At 49.1% G+C, this 13,570-nt stretch overlaps 1 protein-coding gene across 1 annotated transcript in view; it reads left to right on the top strand.

The window, feature by feature from the left end:
* Positions 1–280: 280 nt before the first annotated feature.
* epb41l2 (erythrocyte membrane protein band 4.1 like 2) overlaps positions 281–13,570 on the top strand; it is a 29,935-nt gene continuing 16,645 nt past the window's right edge. Inside the window, exons 1-5 of the mRNA XM_062467086.1 lie at positions 281–502; positions 4,338–4,879; positions 6,066–6,305; positions 11,023–11,127; positions 11,814–11,856. Of these exons, the coding sequence (XP_062323070.1) occupies positions 4,352–4,879; positions 6,066–6,305; positions 11,023–11,127; positions 11,814–11,856 (916 nt within the window). The 5' untranslated portion in view covers positions 281–502; positions 4,338–4,351. The remainder of the gene's footprint in view (positions 503–4,337; positions 4,880–6,065; positions 6,306–11,022; positions 11,128–11,813; positions 11,857–13,570) is intronic.

A 13,570-nucleotide genomic window follows, 5' to 3' on the forward strand; every position in this document is an offset into this window, starting at 1 on the left:
AGCTGGAGGGATTGGCTTCTCCTCCTCTCCTATTTCTCTCCTCTCTTTCCTCTCTCCCTCTCCTGTTCTCTTTCACTATACCTCTATGCCCCTTTGGTTCCATAGCCCTCATTAACTCCCCCGATTCTCACTTTTTTTTTCTTCTTCTTCTTCTTCTTCTTCTCCTCTCTCTCTCTCTCTCTCTCTCTCTCTCTCTCTCTCTCTCTCTCTCTCTCTCTCGGTCTCTATTGAACTCTTTTTTTCATCCCTCTCTTTCTCACAATCCCCTCTCCCATCCCTACCACTCTCTCCTCCTCTCCTCCCTTCCCCTCTCTCTCTGCCCCGGCCTCATTCTCCAGGGCTGTAGAGAGACAGAGTGGTAATGACAGTGTGTAAAACAGCAGGAGGCTGAGCGAGCACAGGACTCAGCAGAGAGAGAGGAGGGGGAGAGGGAGAGCAGGAAGGAGAGGTGAAGAGGGAAGGTTGCGGAGGACAAGGCAGTGCTGCAGGGAGAGAGATCACGGTAAGGTATATCTCAGACACAGATATATAATAACTGCAAGAAGGGATAGGGCTGCAAGATCACCGAGCTAGTCGGACCACAGCCCTTCACAAAAACAGGCTCGAGCTGCCTGTTTGTCTAGCTGCCTGTCTGACTGCTTGTCCGCCTTTCTAGCTGCCTGCCTGTCTAGCTGTCCGTCTGTCTCGCTGCCTGTCTGTTTTTCAGATTGGCTCATGGGTTTTATGTCAAATGTGATTATGTTATATGTTATAGAATGTGTTGTCAGCTGATTACAATAGGTGTTGAATAAGGGTCATGAGATTGGACACAGACATGTTTGAGAGAAAGATAGGGGAGAGACTGTAGACCTGGCTGTAGCATTCTCTAAAGCAACAGGGGACACAGATTTATATATGATTTTATAAATTCAGTAATGTTTAGATCCATATTGTCCAGCAGTGGGCTGCAGATTCTGAGCTGGTGAGGGGAACAGGTGCTCAGTTTACCTCCACCAGCGGTGTGAGAAGGGTATGCTCGCTGCCTCTTTATGGCGTGTCATTGTCAGGTCCTGTCTGTTTTATGTGGCCTGCTTCAGGTGACCGCTCACTCACTGCATTCCTTTCATCTGTGTGTACTGTAAGTGTGTGTGTGTGTGTGTGTGTGTGTGCGTGCGTGTGTGTGTGCGTGCGTGCATGCGTGCGTGCAGACAGGATCACACATGTGGTGCTGCTGTGAATTCTGTTTACCCTGTGCTTTAGCTTGCACACACACATACAACACATCTAGTGATATCACTGATGCGTGCGTGTTTGTGTTTTTATTAGGTTGTGCGGGGGGGGGGGGGGGTAGATCCTTTAGAAGAGACACACACACAGACACACAAACAGACACACACACAGAGCTAGCAAAACAACTTGCAGACACACACACAGACGGTTAGAAAAACAAGCCCTCTGTCCTCCCTTGCGAGTTCTCACCAAGCAGGCAGTATCCAGACCTAGCTGTGTGTATGTGTTAAAGAACATAGCTATGCTAACTTTAGGAACAAGCAATGTGTGCTCTAGAAGCGATCTGTGCTGTATGTAGGACCTAACTATATTAACTTGAAGAGCTAATAAGCGAGAGTGCTAACTAGAGGAGCTAGCAATGCAAACTAGTGCAAGGTGTTTACCATAGCCATCCCCTCAGTTACCTCAATGCTAGTGAGCTAGCATAGTCATCCATCACTTAGCAGGAGACAGGTTCATTGTCAGCGGAAGGAGACTGGGTAGACAGTAGTTTAATTAGGCCCAGTAGGCTTAAAAACAACAGTGTGAGAAGGTTTTGAGAAAGTGTATCCCAGCACGAGGTGGCCTTAGAGGGATCAGGGGACAGCACCCAGAGCAGGGTGCTGTTGGAGAGGATGAGGGGAGAGGGGACAGCACCCAGAGCAGGGTGCTGTTGGAGAGGATGAGGGGAGAGGGGACAGCACCCAGAGCAGGGTGCTGTTGGAGAGGATGAGGGGAGAGGGGACAGCACCCAGAGCAGGGTGCTGTTGGAGAGGATGAGGGGAGAGGGGACAGCACCCAGAGCAGGGTGCTGTTGGAGAGGATGAGGGGAGAGGGGATAGCACCCAGAGCAGGGTGCTGTTGGAGAGGATGAGGGGAGAGGGGATAGCACCCAGAGTAGGGTGCTGTTGGAGAGGATGAGGGGAGAGGGGACAGCACCCAGAGCAGGGTGCTGTTGGAGAGGATGAGGATTGTATAAGCTGGAGATTCCTCATCAGGCAGGAAGCTAGTGGGACAGGCTACAGATGGTACAACAGCCTTACGTAACCAGCCTCATAAACATTTCACTTATACCGTACATAGAGAGGACACCCAATAAACACATTTACACACACACACACACGCACTCACACAAAAACACTTCACTTTATAGCATAACCTACATAGACATAGACTTACGGGAGGAGGGGGGGGGGTGTACTATTGGCTACAGAGAGCAGGGGCATGGAAATGTCCATTCCCAGTCCCTTCACACACACACACACACACACACAGTTACACACACGCACAGTCACACACACAGGCTGGAGGAGTGTTTTCTAGCCAGTGAGAGACTGAGAGCATGGTAGTCCTATTGTCCTGGAGCTCTGTGGGAACTGGAGGGAGAGGAGGTGGGAGGAGACAGAGCAGAGAGAGAGAGAGAGATAGAGGAGAAAAAGAGAGAAGGGGCCATGGGAGGGGGTGACATAAGGTTAGGGAGAGAAAAAGAGAGAGGGAGAGGCTGCCCTATGTGTGGTTGAGAGAAAGCCAAGGCAGAGCGTGACTAACTCTGACCTGCTCTCTCTCTCTCTCTCTCTCTCTCTCTCTCTCTCTCTCTCTTTCATTCATTGATGAAAACCAGGAAGGACTCCTTGTTCTTTAGGAGAGCATTTGTTCTCAGAACATCTCGGTTTGAATCGACAGTTGTGGGGTCATCAGTAGTTATGTGTAGTTATGAAGTGTTTGTACACGTGCATGTGTGTGTGCATGTGTGTACAGTAGGGTTGAAAGGTGTTTGATCCGACTAAGGATAATCCCAAATCTCTTGTCCCTCATCACTTAACACAAACACACCCCCACTGTCCTGATCCAGCTGAAGGTGCTGGATCAGGACCTACACCCTGACAAACTGTCAGGTACAAATGCAGTCACATGACCCAAGCAGGTCACATGATCTCAGAAGATTTTGGACGAAAGGTTTGTCCACTGTAAAGCTCACACCCCTGTCACCAGTATATTTGTTTTGTGTGTGAGTGTGTATGTCTGCTTATGTGAGTGTGTGTATTTAAGCGTGTTTGTTTGATATGGTTGATGATATCGGCACAGACGAGGGTGTGTCAGCATGAGTCAGGGTCTGTAGCAGGAAGACATTTTGTGAGCTGGAGTGTGATTAGTTGTGACAGTTGGTGCTGTTTCATTTACAGCCGCGGGATTAGTCTGTTGCACGAGTTGGGCAGTGCTAGGCTGCCTGGGTGGGTGGAGCTAGGACAGCCTGTTGCTAGGGGTGAGTGAGGTTGCGATAGCATGTTGCTACCGTGTAAACGTGGTCAGCACAGGCTGAGGTGGGAGTTTGAAGGCTGTCGGAAGTAGACGCACAAACACACATCCTCTCCTCTCTCATCTCCTCTCCCATCCGCTCCTCCCTCTCCTCCCATGCATGAAAATCTTGCTCTATTAATAGACCCCTGAATGGACACAGAATATAGTTCTCTAGGGAGCTGTGTGAACCTCATAACCCCCCCCCCCCCCACACACACACACATGCTCACACACACACACATGCTCACACACACCCACACACACACACACACATGTTGACTGAGTGTTGAATCAGAGAGACTCTCTAACCCAGGCTTGATAGTGTAAACACTTGTCATGAAAAGACCCATTTGCATATGGCCTCCTATCACGTCCTTCATCATGGTGACCTAACTGTGTGTTCAGACGACGTTGTCATGTCGATACTGACCTGAAGCAGGGAGACTGAGGATGGACCAAACCCCCAGCCCTGTTGTCATGGCAAATGAGTGTCAGGACCTAGCAGTGTCACTGATATTTGGGTTGAAGACTTGCTATGGCTGAGTGTGTGTGTATGTGCGCGTGCTGTGTGTGTCGAGTAGACTCACACTAGTGTTTTCCCACCTCTGCTCCAGTCGTTAAATTATGTCCTATACCTCTCAGGTTACCATGGAGATGCATAAAGGGGTTCTGTAGAGTGTAACAGTAGACAGTATTGCTGCACCCGATACGGCTATTATCATACGACTATTGTGATATCTGTGTATGTACACATCCAGCGTAACACAACCTTTCTCTCTCTCCCTTACCAGTGTAAACGGTCGCCATGACAACAGAGGTGGGATCCGAGACTGAGGTGAAGAAGGAGCCCGAGAAGGAGAAAGGGGAGGAGCCAGCTCCAACAGCTGACGCCCAACCCACCGACAGCCCCGCCCCTGAGCAGGAAAACCAGGAAGTAGCAGCGCCCTCTGAGAACACCACCCCGGAAGCTCCTGAAGCTACCACACCAGAGAAGAAGAAGGAGGAGGAGAAGGAAAAGGAAGGACCTGTGAAGGAGAAGGGAATCTCTCGTTTCCTGCCTCCATGGCTTAAGAAGCAGAAGTCCCAGACCCAAGTGACTCCCAAGGAAGCCACGCCTCTGGAGACCACGCCCACAGACGGGGGTGTGGCCACAGTAGAAGGGGAGGAGGAGAAGGCGGAGCCAGAGCAGGAAGTGGGAGAGGCCTCTCCCCCGGTAGAACCCCCAGTGGAAAACCAGGAAGTGAACGGAGTGGAAGTGGAAGAGAGGGAGGAAGTGAAGTCAGAGGAAGGAGAGAAGGAGGAGAGCCACTCCACAGGCAGTGCAGACACTCAGGTACTTTGCCGTTGTTATGGAAACACACATTCTAGAACATTCTAATCTATGTTTGATCATCCACAAACCGACTGTTGCGCTCTTTCTATCGGATATAGCTGTCAGTCATCTGTCGGTGAACGCCTGATCCTGTAATTCTTGTAGTCACATGACCTGATTCCAGACTCCTCCTGTGGGACCAGTTCTATTTCTTACCCTTTCTTGCTTTACCTCAACCTTCTTCTCTTTCCGTCTCTACCTCCCTCTCTTTCTGTCTTTCTTCTTCTACCTCCTTGTCTCGTTCTCTCTACCTTTCTCTCTCTCTCTCTCTCTCTCTCTCTCTCTCTCTCTCTCTCTCTCTCTCTCTCTCTCTCTCTCTCTCTCTCTCTCTCTCTCTCTCTCTCTTTCTCTCTCTCTGCTTCCACCTCCCTGTCTTTATATGCCAAGGTCAAAAGCTATTTGCTCATACTGACAAGCTGGGCCCTGCTCTGTTAGAGACATAAGATGGATGCTCTGTTACAGAGACAAGATGGATGCTCTGTTAGAGCGAGTGGTAAGATGACTGCTCTTCTAAAGAGAGAGACAGAGAGAGAGAGAGAGAGAGAGAGAGAGAGAGAGAGAGAGAGAGAAGATGGCTGCTCTATTAGAGAAAGAGAAGATGGCTGTTTTAGGGTTGTAGAACCCATTTCTGCTAAATCTTGGAACAGTCTGAGCTGAAATAAATAAAACATAACTGCCCAACAGATGCTGCTATCCAGAGTGACTTCATCAAGCACTCACACACACACACAGCATGTAACTTACCCGCCCTGATGTGTCGGACCTCCATCCAGACCCAGAGCCTGTCTCTGAGCTGCTATGTGTGGTGGTCAGTATTGTGATCCGATCAGAGGGATCCTGAGCAGTGAGGTCATCATCCTGGCCCGGTTAGGCCTCCGCCCTCCTCTCTCCTCCCATGACATCATCACCCCCAGACATCTGGCCAATGGAAACTCTTGTTTTTTGATAGAACTCTCCGAGGGTTCAACTCACTAAAACATCCACACAGACATGTAGACACACATACACTACAAGGCAAGGACTTGGTTCTGATAGTATAACTACTGCAGATCTGGTGACTAGGAGCTCTCTGTTCATGTTGACGGTCGGTTCTCTCTCTTATTGATCCTTTGTGTGTGTGTGTGTGTGTTTGTGTGTGTGTGTGCAGCCTGCCAAGGAGGAGAAAGAGGAGTGTGTAGAGAAGGGAGCGGAGGAGAGCAAGCCACCTGAGGAGGGGGAGCGAGAAAAGGAGGAGGAAGCGAAGGAGGAGAAGAAGGAGGAGGACAAAAGCTGCAAGCCGGAGGGTCACTCCATCCTCAAGTCTCCTCTCAAGCTCACCAAGAAGATGAAGGTGGCCATGTGTCACGTGATGATGCTGGACGGAACCAAGTTCCCCTGCGAGGTGGAGGTGAGTGGGACCCTAGGGACACAGCTACCGTCGTTGAACAAGCTACGAAGGGATTTTTGTGTGATTGGAACTTCTGGAATACTCGCAACGAGCATGTTGGTTGTGGATGTTAACGTGTGGTTGTGGATGTTGTGTCGTTGCCCTTGGTTACACTACATGAGTGACGTTGGTGTTGTCATTGCTGTCAGATTCAGAATCGTCTTCCTGTGATGGAGCATCATGGTCAGAAGTGTGTGTGTATGTAATGTTCTGTGGAAGAACAAGAGATTGAAGCAGGGGATTACTGCTGTGGGTGAGCTGAACCACTGGCAGCTAATGTCTTATTGATGAAAATGAGAACATGCACACACTTGCACACATGCTGTCAATATTGGAGAGATCCCATTATAGCTAATGTTGTTTTGCACAGGACGAGGGCTGAGAGGGCGTGGCTGCTGTGTGCTCTGTGTGCTGGCCTCCTCTCACCTCTCTGCTTCGTGTCCTCAGCTGTAGCAGTGTGGCGTGAGGGGACTTCCATAATTGCGATGTTTATACTGGTTCCCTAGGAGATTTAACAAGCTAATCAGAGTCCTACTCAGTTCCTGATTTATCAGTGATGTGTGATGAAGGGATGTCCTGGGTAAAGGCGGAGCACACTCTGCAGGGGGTTGTCTGGTGGCTGGGCGGGTGGGGTGGGGGTGCGGGGTGGGTGTGTACCCCCCAGGGTATTAAAGGGGGATCCTAACTGAGTTGCCCCCCTCCCCCTCCTGTCAGATTAGACCTGCAGCATCTGCTGTCATCTCTATGCTCTATTCCTGACTTTATTGGACTGTACTTTATACAGCTATGTGCTCTGCTGTGCACTATTCTACTGTACTTTATTCAGTCTGCCTCTGCTCTGCTGTGCACTATTCTACTGTACTTTATACAGTCTGCCTCTGCTCTGCTGTGCACTATTCTACTGTACTTAGGCCTACACAACTCTCTTCTCCTCTGCTCTGTTTTTCTCTACTCTGTTCTCCTCTGCTCTACTCTGCTGTACTATAGCATACAGTCCTCTACAATACTCTACTCTCCAATACTCTACTCTCCTCTCCTCTCCAATACTCTCCTCTCCAATACCCTCCTCTACAATTTCTCCTCTACAATAATCTGCTCTACAATACTCTGCTTTACAATACTCAACTTTACAACACTCTCCTCTACAATACTCTCCTCTACAATACCCTCCTCTACAATTTCTCCTCTACAATACTCTGCTCTACAATACTCTGCTTTACAATACTCAACTCTACAATACTCTCCTCTACAATACTCTCCTCTACAATACTCTCCTCTACAATACTCTCCTCTACAATACTCTCCTTTACAATACTCTGCTCTACAATACTCTGCTCTACAATACTCTCCTCTACAATACTCTCCTCTACAATACTCTCCTCTACAATACTCTCCTTTACAATACTCTGCTCTACAATACTCTCCTCTACAATACTCTGCTCTGGTGTTTGAACAGGCCGTGCTTTGTCCTCCTCAGTAAGGCTCAGCATCACTAGCAGCCATTGTTGAAGTTAATTCATCCAGAAGCCACGGGCATATTTATAATGGCATGTTATGTCCTCTCTCTTCATCGATCTCTTCATCTTTCCTTTTTGCTCCTTCTTGCCATTTTTCTCTTTCCATTTTCCTTCTGCATACCTCTGTTACTCTTTCACCATTCCTCCCTCTCTCTCTCTCTCTCTCTCTCTCTCTCTCTCTCTCTCTCTCTCTCTCTCTCTCTCTCTCTCTCTCTCTCTCTCAGTGCCATGGGAGCGTTCACAAACAGACAGGGATCAACAAAGCATTCCACAGAAAAAACTTTATTTTAGCAAACCAACCCCCGTCCCCCGAGGCCTGTCCCCCTCCCTAACCCCACAGCTCCATCCCAGACCCAGTCTCAGTCTCCCCTCCCTAACCCCACAGCTCCATCCCAGACCCAGTCTCAGTCTCCCCTCCCTAACCCCACAGCTCCATCCCAGACCCAGTCTCAGTCTCCCCTCCCTAACCCCACAGCTCCATCCCAGACCCAGTCTCAGTCTCCCCTCCCTAACCCCACAGCTCCATCCCAGACCCAGTCTCAGTCTCCCCTCCCTAACCCCACAGCTCCATCCCAGACACAGTCTCAGTCTCCCCTCCCTGACCCCACAGCTCCAGCTCCACCCCAGCCCCAGACTAGGCCCCAGACCCAGGGTCAGCCTCAGCCCCAGAGAAGGGAGAGGAGGAGGAAAGAAAGTGTCAGTGTGATCACAGTCTGACTGGTTGTTTTTATCCTGGGTCTGGCCAGGTGTGTGTGTGTGTGTGCACCATTGCCTGACCTACTGCATTATTCATCACTAAATGTGTTACCAGGACAACCCCCCCTCATGAAGCTCGCCTAGAGAGTCACACCTAGTCACATATCCGAGCACCCTGCACCATCTGGGAGGAAGTGTGTCTGTCTGTGTGTGTGCTCAGTAGTAAAATGCCAGCAATCTCAGCTGACCTACTTTCCATGTAACCCTGCAGACTAGTCCCTCTGGTTGTGGTGCTGCATCCTGCATCAAGTCACACTACCGTGTGTATGTTATCCTTAGCTGCCCTCGGTCCTCAACACTAACGACCTGCACTGGGTTACAGGGACCACTGGAAGAATCTTAATGAGGCTAAGCCCTAGCCTAGCATCTAGGTAGCACCTAGCTACACCTTCCTGTACCTGCATCCTTCTTTAACACCTAGCGTAGCATCTAGCTAGCATCTAGCCTAGCTACACCCTTCCTGCCCCTGCACCCTTCTCTAACACCTAGCGTAGCATCTAGCCTAGCTACACACTTCCTGCACCTGCACCCTTCTCTAACACCTAGCGTAGCACCTAGTGTATTACCAAGCCTAGTTACACCCTAACAGCCTAGCAACAGCCAGTAACAGTCCGGCAACAATCAGCAACAGTCCTGGAACAGCACATAGCTTTTACAAGATCAATACAATCCATTTAGTGAGTGGATTTTCGCACATCCAAACAGGTCAGAAGGGTACATGCATTTGTGCGTGTCTGCATGTATACTAAAGGTGTTGACATAGTGTTGACAAACTATCACAAGTCCCAATCACACAAACGCACAAAGACACACACTAACACCCAAGCAGATCAGTAGGGACTGACTTCCCAAAACATGTGAGAGCTAAATGCATCTCCCAACTTGATTTAGGAGAAACTCAAAAATTACGGGCGTGTCAGTCCTAGTTTAAGGACTATTAAATCTTTGGGAATTTCTTAAAGCATTTTAACGTTAAAAAACAGCTCCTAAATCTTTGAAAAGTTAGGGGTAGTCAAGAGGACTCCTATGTCACTAAAACCAAATCACAAACGATCCTAAAATGGCAGAAGTGGGAAAGCTGCACTTCTTTGCAGGCATATTTTCCCATGCATAAGTTGGGCAAGAAGTAAAAGCTGTTCTTGCATCAAGTTTGACTTCTTTTTTTTTTGCATATAAGTTTAGATGCTAAACATGTTCATGACTTCTCAGTATATTTTTTCTTGGTTTCATAAATCATCGAGACCTAGCCTATTTATAGCAACCTAGCATATTTATTTGAATCTGGCATCCTGATACCTCCTTCTATAGTACTTACAGTACTGTCTGACAGATCTCAGAGTGGGCTGGTGAGAATCAGTCTTGGGTGCCCTCTTCAGTCAGTCTATAGGTCAGGGTCAGAACTGGGGGGGTTTATTGCCCTCCAGGCTAGACTGGGGAATGTGTCCCTGAGGAGGAGGTGGTGGTGAGGGGGGGGGGGGGTCAGATCAGTTCTTTCTTTGTCCCTGCTGCCATTCAACCCAAATACCATCAGGACCAGACCCAGCCCAGCAGATCCACAGGCTTTTGTTCTGATTGTCCTGTAATACCAGGCTGGTCCAGTTCTGCTGCGCCCGCTAATACTGCCCAGCGCCCAGGCCACGGGCCTGCTACACTGGCACACTGTCTGTCTGTCTGCCTGTTAGTCTGTCCGACTGTGTGCCTGTGTGTGTGTGCTTGTGTGTGTGTGTATGTGTGTGTGCGTGCCTGTGTGTGTGCTTGCGTGTTTGTGTGCATGCCTGGGTGTGTGTGTGTGTGTGTGCATCTACAGAGTAAATGTCAGCTCACGCCCCTCCCTTGCCCTGTGGGTGTGCATTCTCCAGAGTTTACTGGAACTTTCAGCCAGTTACCTCCTGTTAGCCTGACACACACACACACACCTTTTGGGTGAATACTGTGTTCCTCACCATCTCTGCAGTTCAAAATAACTGTGAACATGTTAAAGTGCCTCCCGCTCGCCCATCTCTTTCTCTCTTTCTCCTCCACCCATCTCTCTTTTTCTTCTTGTCTACAGATCTTTCTTCCTCTCTCCATATCTCTTTCTCTCTTTCTCCTCCACCCATCTCTCTTTTTCTTCTTGTCTACAGATCTTTCTTCCTCTCTCCATATCTCTTTCTCTCTTTCTCCTCCACCCATCTCTCTTTTTCTTCTTGTCTACAGATCTTTCTTCCTCTCTCCATATCTCGTTCTCTCTGTCTTCTCCCGTCTCTGTTTTCTCTATTGGTCTCCCTCCCCCATCTTTCTCACTCTCTCCTATCTCTCTCTTTCTCAATCCCCCTGTCATCTCAGGCGGAGCTATGTTCTATGCTGGGTGCTAGTTAAGCAGAACTCCACTCCAGGTTATGACCCCTCCTCTCTCTGTCCTCCAGAAACGAGCCAAGGGCCAGATCCTGTTCTTCAAGGTGTGTGAGCACCTTAACCTGCTGGAGAAGGACTACTTCGGCCTGAGCTACAGAGACAACGCTGACCAGAAGGTACAGACCTGCTCCTCTCCTGAACACAAGTTCTGCTCATATCTGTCGAACTGGGGCAGGAGACACTACCCTCACAGTGACCCTGTCGTGGAGAGGAGCCACAACCCAGAGGAACCAACAGAGGGGAGGAGAGAGAGGAAGTAAAGAGAGAGCAAAAGGAAAGGAGAGCAGCGTGTTTGTGGTGTGCCGAGTGTGGAATGGGTCTGTGTGTCTTTGTGTGTGTCTGCACTTGTATGTGCGTGTCTGTGGGTGTGTGTTTACAGTGAGGATTGGTAGGCCACAGTGATAATAACAGCCATGTCTGTCTGGTGGACGAGGGCCAGAGCTGCAGCTGTCCACAATGTTAGGACTGGACTAGTCTACACTCTACACTAGACTGGATTAAACTAAACTGGGCTGGACTAGACTAGACTAGACTGGATGAAGTTGGACTTGACTGGACTGGAGATTTTCTTTTAACTTTCTCTAACCCCAAGTTTGCCTTTCTCTGTCTTTCTCTCTCTTTCCACACAGTGTCATTTGTAATACAGACTTTTACACAATCCAACTGTTTATTAAGACCTGCCAATAGTCATGCCTACTCAACAGGAACAACTAGAATAATTTTATTGTGAGTGCAAATGTGAATGTGTGTGTTTTTCACCTGTCAAAGTTGAAGTCACCATGTTTGTGCTTTCTTCCTGTAGTGCTGGCTGGACCCTACCAAGGAGATCAAACGCCAGATCCGCAGTGAGTTCTCTGTGTGTGTGTGTGTGTGTGTGTGTGCATGCCTACAATTACATTACCCTACATACCATTCTAATTAGAGCTCTACACCTCCCCACCCTGTAATTCGCCCCAACCTCACACCCACCAATCCATGCCTGCTGTAGCTCACACCCTCAGCTCTGATTGGTCTGAATACCCTCGTGTCAGCTGTGATTGGTTTGTGTGCTTCACCAGCTGAGTTCTTATTGGCTTGTCGACCACTAAGGCCATTTACATTTTTATCATCTTCAAAAAGTGGTAGAGGGATTGAGAGCAGGAAGGATAAAAATGTTTGCAGGAGGGTTACAGAGTTGGGGGCTGCAGGGTTACAGAGTTGGGGGCTGGAGAACATCTGATCTGGTCTCCTGGGGGCAGACTGAAGAGAGAAAAGGAAATGGTCTTGCTGTGATGTCGTCTCTGGGTTGGAATTTTCCAAATAATCTGCAGCACTGTGGACCCCGTCAGAGAGAGAAAGAGGGGAAGGGGGGGGGGGGGTAGAGAGATGAGGGGGGCAGAGAGAGAAGGACAGAGAGTGGAAGGGTTGAGAAGGGATCTAAACAGAGAAGGAAAGTGGGAGGAGTAGAGAAAGAGGAACTGGAGACAAAAAAAGGAGGAATTGAGGGAAGCAAGAAGGAATGTAGCAGATTTTTATTTTTCTTTCTCTGAATGAGTGTTCTCATTGTTGGTTCATGTTAGTCAAGGGCTGCGGTGTAGAGGCTGGAGTGTTAGACCTACAGACAGATAAACCTGCTGTCTGTCTGTCTGCCCATCTATCTGCCTGCCTGTCTGTCTGCCCATCTATCTGCCTGTCTGTGTGTCTGAGAGAGAACGAGGGGGAGGTGGGGGCTCTGTCAGGATAGATCCTGGGAGCTCATGAACACATTCACTTCTGTTCTAGAATGATCTTCCAGAGACCAATGACATAGTCTCTGTTCTAGAAAAGTCTCATTCTAGAGTGCCCTGATCTATAATGAACAGATCATTCCAGGACAGTCAAATCTTTGCTCTATACTGATCTTTATCCAGTCCAGTGACATAGACTCTCTTCTAGAATGATCTGAAGGACATCTTACAATGTGCAGCAGCTGCTATCAAGGCCACATTCCAGCTCTCTTAATGTGGCTCATAACCCAGCCTTTCTCTGGCCTGCTAGTCACTGACCCCCCAGGTCCTCAGGGTGTGGAGGGGGGGGGGGGGCGGCACAGTGGCTCCAGTGTCTCATCAGGACACACAGGCTCGGTTCAGGGGAGGAACGGCTTGTTTCTGGAATTCCTCCTTAATGACTTATCTCCCGCATCCCCGGGACGGGCCCACTGAGTTTGTGTGAATGTGTTTTTATCTGAATGGAAACCCAAAAGGTCAGCGTTGTGTTATGGCCTGTCTCATTCTGATGCTCTGCAGACATGAGAGGACAGAGAGCGAGGGAGTCCAGTGTCGAATCTGAAATCCCTCCACCAAACCTATCAACTACGACCCACTATCTATCTGGACCCTACTGTAACCCTACTGTACAACCCAGTAAAGCCCTGAGTCTCTCACATCAGACATGTGGTCGCTCGTTACATAACCTCCTGTCTCTGTGCTCCCAGAGGACGAGGGATAGCCTTCATCATCCTCACAGTCGTCCTCTCTGCAAGCGCTTAATCATCCTAGAGATCAGCTGTGCTGCTCTGTTGTTGCTAGGTTACAGCCAAGG

Source organism: Osmerus eperlanus, chromosome 8 (genome assembly GCF_963692335.1).
Source record: "Osmerus eperlanus chromosome 8, fOsmEpe2.1, whole genome shotgun sequence".
In the NCBI taxonomy this organism is placed as follows: Eukaryota; Metazoa; Chordata; class Actinopteri; order Osmeriformes; family Osmeridae; genus Osmerus; species Osmerus eperlanus.